The 6,355-nt window shown below is 49.6% G+C and overlaps 1 protein-coding gene across 1 annotated transcript in view; it reads left to right on the forward strand.

Moving 5' to 3' along the window:
- The window catches only part of SLC39A11 (solute carrier family 39 member 11), a 439,134-nt gene extending 434,993 nt beyond the window's left edge, over positions 1 to 4,141 (forward strand). The window contains exon 9 of the mRNA XM_073883184.1: positions 4,037 to 4,141. Within this exon, the coding sequence (XP_073739285.1) occupies positions 4,037 to 4,126 (90 nt within the window). The 3' untranslated portion in view covers positions 4,127 to 4,141. The remainder of the gene's footprint in view (positions 1 to 4,036) is intronic.
- Positions 4,142 to 6,355: the final 2,214 nt, after the last annotated feature.

The following is a 6,355-nucleotide window of genomic DNA, read 5'->3' on the forward strand; positions in this document are numbered from 1 at the left end:
TATTGACTTAACATCAGAACAGTGCCTGGAACGTAGAAGCCCCCTACTCAGTCTTGGCTAGCAAATCATTTTGTGTCTTACTTTCTGGGCATTGCTGCCTCACAGGTAGTCTAGATGAGTAGTCTCAAGCCCAGCTGGGCATCAGAATCACCCATGGAGTTTCTGAAGCCCCATGCCAGAGCCCCTGAGTCAGTTTCTAGCAGGAGAGTCTGGGGATCTGCCTTCCGTAAGCTCTGGGGCTGATTGCAATGCAGCAGGCTTTTCCTTAGGTGGCCAGGGAGCACTTGCTCCAGAACCAGTGTTCTGTAGCTAGGTAAGGCCTGCCCTGATTGCTCACACTGGTTTCTGGCTAACACGTCCCTGAGAGAACATGCCGTCTGGTCTGGGGGACCTGGAGTTGGTGGTAGAACCTTCTCTCTGTACATTCTTCTCCTCCTCTATGAAATGAGAGAGCCATGCAAAGTGTGGTCCTTGGATATCCGGCAGGAGCCTCTCTTTGGGACTTGCTAGAAATGCAGACTCTCAGGCCCCAGCCCAGAACTCCCAAAGCAAAAACTGCATTTTCCCAAGATTTCCCCAGGAGGTTCTTGATAAACAGAAACAGTGGTGCCCCAGAAAAGGTTGAAAAAAATCAGTTTGCAGAAGTCAAAATGCAGTAGCCTTCTTTTCCTGATGAAAAGAGAACTCAGTTAAGCCGAGAGCGGTACCACATTGGTGGACATGGGGACAGTGACCAGCTGTTATCCATCCGACTGGGTAAGAGGAAACAGGCTTCAGGAGCCTTGGGGACTGTAATCAGATTGGTGAGAACATTTCCTGACGGTGAAGCTTGCAAGTTCCTGGGAAGGCTTGCAGGAATAAGTAAGCTTTGGACCAGCTTCTCTAGCATCTATTAAAATCAGATTGATTGCTATGTATCCATTTGACAAATGTTTATGCGGGTGCCAACTATGTGCTAAGCTTGGATATAAGTAGGTGTAGATGGCAATGATTCTGTATTGCTGTTTATATTCACACTTTTCATCACTCAGGATAAGCACGTACCTGCCTGTGCATGGAGCTTTGCATGGACCAGCAGGGCACTCTAGTGTAGCTTGATGGCCTTGTGGAGGTGTGTATCAGCTATTTATTGCTGTGTAACAAACCACCCAAAACTTGTGGCTTAAAAACAGCAACTCTTTCATTTGTTAATGATCCTGAAATCTGAGCTGGACTTGGTTGGCCAGTTCTTCTGCTAGTCGGGTCGGTGGTGGTTACTCAGGAAGCTTCATTCAGCTGGAGAGTTGGTCGGGGCTGGGCTCAGCTGGGACCCTGGGACACTGGGCCTTTCTCTGTGTCTTTATCATTGTAGGGTGTCTCTTTCTCCACGTGGTCTCTCCACATGGTCCCTCCTGTAGTGTAGCATGGCTCTCTCGGATCTCCTTGAGACTTAGGCCTGGAACCAGCCCAGCATTACTTCTGCCACATTATGTTGGTGAAAGCAAGTCCCAGGGCCAGCCTAAATTCAAGGCTGGGGGACTAGACAGAGGCATAGTGTTAGGGGTCAAGTTTCCCTGGGAGCCCCTGACCTCACGGTTAGCACGGAAGTTGCTACTGTTAGTGTCCCGAGAGCTGGCTGATGGGAAGGGTCTCATTTTGCATCTGAGAATGACGAGGGTGTCTCTGAACCACAGCTGGGACTCTCTGATTAGCTTTTCCTGTCCCCTTGATGTTTCTACCTAAATGATTCGGGGGCTAAACTCCCCTTCCCCAATGTTTTCGTTTTTTTATGAGCGGTAGTACCATCATTCTTCTGGTTATCGGATTCAAAAATAAGGAAGAGAATTCAACCCTTCCTCTTCTCTCAGCCTCCCGGCATGGTTTCCTGTCCAGCCAAACACAAAAGGGTATCGAGAAGGAATTGGCAGGGCTCGGTGGCTGATTTCTGTTGGTACTGGAGGCTCTTACTCATTGTGGTTTATGGAGAGGACTTCTAACGGACCCCTTACCCCACCTCCGTTCACTTCTGAAATGATCGCTTTCGTCTCTCCTGCACTCAACCTCTGGTGGGTTCCGATGCCCTGCAAGATAGATTGGAATTCCTTGGATGATAGATGAACCCCTTCCTCAATCCCGTGCAGACTGCCTTTTTAGGTGCCCCCCCCACCTTCTGCTCTGAACAGACGAATCCTGTGATGCATCCAGGGTGCTCTCCCCTGTGCCCCTCAGCTCTTGGCTGGCTGATTCTCCCTTCTGCACACTTGACTTTGTTGCCCTCTTCCTCTTTACTCCTTGCGTGCTGATTGGAATCCGTTCCGTCCCTGAAGCCCGGGGTCCTGCTTTCTTCATGATGCCTGTTCCGAACACTTGAGTCACAAAGAGTCTCCCATGGCGCTCTGATCTTGGAACACGTGTGATCGCTACTCATTGCTTGGTGTTCCTCATAGTCTGCCTTATTCTGTTCATCCCCTCTCTTCTACAACACTGCAGCCTTTGAAACAATGCCTCTATCTTAAAAAAATAGTAGTAAAATTAAATGCTTCTTCATACCACTACCTCCGGAGCTATAGCCCCCGTAGGGAATACTTCTTAAACAGCTTTTCTCTGTTGGAGAGTTGCACTTGTCATCATTCTAGATCGAGATCTGTTCTCTAGATGCTGAAGTTACTAGAAGATGCTGCCCATAGGGCAACCAGTCATTGCACTGGGAAGGAGTCCACGGGGCATAAAGAACGTCTCGGACGCCGCAGAATGGAGTAGTGAGAACAGCAGGCGCTCTCGAGGCTGGCTTGCCCCAGTTCAGATACTGGCTCTGCCTTTGCTAAAAGAAAAAAACAAAAACAAACACAAACCCCGAACCCCAAACCAGTGTTTCTCACCTGGGAAATGCTGTTGGCATTCACGTGGGGAAGTCCTGCCCCCTGTCTACCATGAATTGGGACAACCCACGATGTCCCCACCCCGTGTTTCCCCAGGTCCCCCACTTAAGAACCTCTGAGATGGGCTCGATTAATTTCCTTGGGCAAGCTCTTTACCCTCCCAGGACTCTTCAACCGAACCTTGTAGGGCTGCTGGAAGAATTGCCAGAGCTCATGATGTCAGGTGTCTGGTACGTCATTAATGTTTATTGAGCACTTAGGTTATTAACTTATTGAATAATCATCAGAGGCACTGGGGAAGTAGGGTTTTAGAGGCTTACAATCTGGAACAGGTCCTGCCTCTCGCCTCTCCATCTGCCCTCTGCCCAGGTGGCCTTAGGACCTCTTTGGGCCTCTCTTCCCTTGTCTGGGGACACGTGTCTCCGCCTGCCCTGTGGGGTGGGGTGAGATTACACATCCCGGGTCGGCGCTCGGGTCCTTCCACAGCAGCTCTTTGCACACGGGAGACTCTGCCGCTTATACAGGACATTCGACAGGTATTTATTGAGCGCCGACTGTGTACCTGCCTGACAGCGATCTACACAGTAGGTGCTGAGGCCAGGAGAAAGTAAAGGGGCAAATTTATTCCCAGCCGTGTTTGTTGCTACATTGTTTCCACCTGTTGACTCTTGGAATTGGTGAACGGCTGTGTGTGCGTGCGCGCGCGAGTTGAGTGTTTACATTATTATTATTATTTTTTAAAAGATTGTATTTATTTATTTTACAAGCAGAGACACAGCGGAAGAGGGAACACAAGCAGGGGAGTGGGAGAGGGAGAAGCAGGCTCCCCACTGAGCAGGGAGCCCGATGCGGGGCTCGATCCCAGGACCCTGGGATCATGACCTGAGCCGAAGGCAGACGCTCAACGACTGAGCCACCCAGGCGCCCCGCGAGACGAGTGTTTAATGAGGGCCGTCAGAGAGAGGGAGTGAGGGCAGAGGTGGGGAGATGGTGTCGGTGCCTCACGGTAAGGGCAGGGGTAGAAAAGAAGAGGTGAGTGGCCCGCCTCCTGAGCGGGGTCCTAGGTAGCTCAGGAAACTCACGTGTGGAGGCGGCACCAATGGGAGAGCAGGTCTGATTTGCCAAAGTGGGAGTGTCTCCTCATTGATGACTTCTTGCGTGGATAAATTGTTTTTCAGGTTGTGCTTAACTTCACCAGATGTAGTCAATTCCAGTGGATCCTGCCAAGTGCAATGAGGCCCGGGGGCAGAGCCGGCGACCTGCAGTAATTAGGCGACACCTCCCCGCCAGATGTAGAGGGGAGAACAAAAGGAGCTCACCCCCATCAGGTGGGAGGCACCTTGTCCGAGGTGTTCATGACGGTTAGGGTTTTCGGTGTCATGTTGCCTTAATCAGGGTAACAAAGAGGGTTGTCGATAAGGAGGGAGCCCATCCACGTCAGAGAGGAGGACTGTGGTTCTCAGCTTTGCCTTTGTGGAGAGCTGTCGTGCTGATTTCCATTCGGGTCTGCTCTGTGCTGTCCCAGAAGGCCGCCTCTTGTGAACATAATATGCCAAGTCTGCCTAAGTCAGAGGTGGTCCTGTCCAGAGCCGGTTCTGGGGCCAGATCCGATCTCTAGATGTGTCTTGTTGGGCCGACAGTGTTCAGGGTTTATTTTTTGTTTTGTTTTGTTTAAAGTTAGTTACCAACATTACAAATTGCAGTATCTCATAAAAAAAAAAAAATCCAGTTTTCCAGCTTCCCTTAAAAAGTCAGAAAATCTGGCAGCAGTGGGGCCTTCTTTCCCATATGGCAGAAATCAGCAAGCTGAGTAATAAATGTTCCTCTAAGACTGGACATTCGCTCTCAATTTATTCAAATCCCCACCACTCCTGACCTGATCCCCACCCTGCCTGGCCCTCTGGTCTGATTGAAGTTCCTGCTGGCCCTGCAGGCGTTTGGGCCTGGGCTCCCCATCCAAATGCAAGCCATCTCCTCTCGGATGCAGGGGAAGGTGGTGATCCCCACATGGCTGCCGGTTTCCTGGGGCCGGTGGGGCTGGCAGGAATGTGAGTTTGTGCTGCTGGGTCAAAAGACCATGAGTTCAGAAGTCCCGTTCCAGCTGTGCCCTTGACTTTCACGAAGACCTGTCAGCAGTCATTTAACCCAGGTCGAGCCGGGTGGCAGTGGGCTGGATACCAAGACTGACTCATACATCTGCAGAGGAATCATTTAAGAAGGGGGAAATGTCACTGTACGAATTTTTACTGACGTCCTTCCCTTTACTCATCTCGTTTTTCCTCAATGTCTTACATCTTGGGGGCAAAAATTGTTCTGACAGTCCAATGGAAAAATCATTCTAAATGGATATGATCACTTTATTTTTTTAATTTTTTTAAAAAATATTTATTTTGAGAGAGAGAGAGCATGAGCAGAGGGAAGAGGCGGAGAGAGAGGGAGAAACAGACTCCCTGCTGAGCCGAGAGCCCGATGCGGGGCTCCATCCCAGGACCCCAGAATCATGACCTGAGCCGAAGGCAGACGCTTTACTGACTGAGCCACTGAGGCACCCTGGATATGATCATTTTAGAAAACTGTTTGGCAGCACTCACCAAAGTTGAGTGCGCGTGCGCGCCCCGCGCGCACACACACACACGCACACACACACACATTTTGTGTACATTGATTTATAACCCAGCAAAAATATGTTCACATTTTGCCAAAAGATATGTACTAGAATGTTTGTAGCAGCGTTGTTTGAAATAGCCCCAAGTTACAAAGCACCCAGATGTCTGCCGATAGTTGAGTGGATAAATAGACCGTGATATACTCATTCAATGGAATAGTATACCGCAGTGAAAATGAATGAGCCACAGTTATACATGACAGGAGAGATGCATCTCCCAAGCGTAATGTTGAGTGCGAGGAAAAGACTACGTACTGTATTACTACATTGACATGAAGTTCAGACACAGTCTGTGGTGGTAGAAGTCAGGATAGCAGTGTCCTTGTTTGGTTGTGATGACGGGAAGGTGGGCCCCTGGGAGTACTGGTTACATGGGTGTGTTTACTTTGTGAAAATTCCATGAGCTGTACTCTCATGAAATGTACATTTTTTCCTATTGCATATTTTATTGCAATAGAAAGTGAAAATTAATAAAGGCAAGAAACAGAGGAAAAAGCCCAACCCAAGAGACATAGTGTTGTAACTTCCAGTCGCCGTGCTAGGATGCTTGCACAGAACCCTATCTCCATCACAGTCCTTGTGTGCAAGCAACAGAAATGACCTCTGGCTAAGTTAAGCCAAAAACGGATTTATGGAAAGCAGATTGCATTCGCTCAGCATCTCCACGAAGGAAGGGAAACCAGGTTTGGAGGCTCTGCATCTGGGAACGTGTCTCAAATGCTGCAGAGCTGCTCTGATGACAGTGTCACCTCTACCACTGGGCACATCCGTCACAGACTGTGCCACTGACGCCCGGCACAGGAGGCCGAAGTAGAGCGGCTGCCTCCCCAAG

Source organism: Callorhinus ursinus, unplaced genomic scaffold (assembly GCF_003265705.2).
Source record: "Callorhinus ursinus isolate GAN/ISIS: 27379988/994484 unplaced genomic scaffold, GSC_fseal_2.0 scaffold50, whole genome shotgun sequence".
NCBI classification, from domain to species: domain Eukaryota; kingdom Metazoa; phylum Chordata; class Mammalia; order Carnivora; family Otariidae; genus Callorhinus; species Callorhinus ursinus.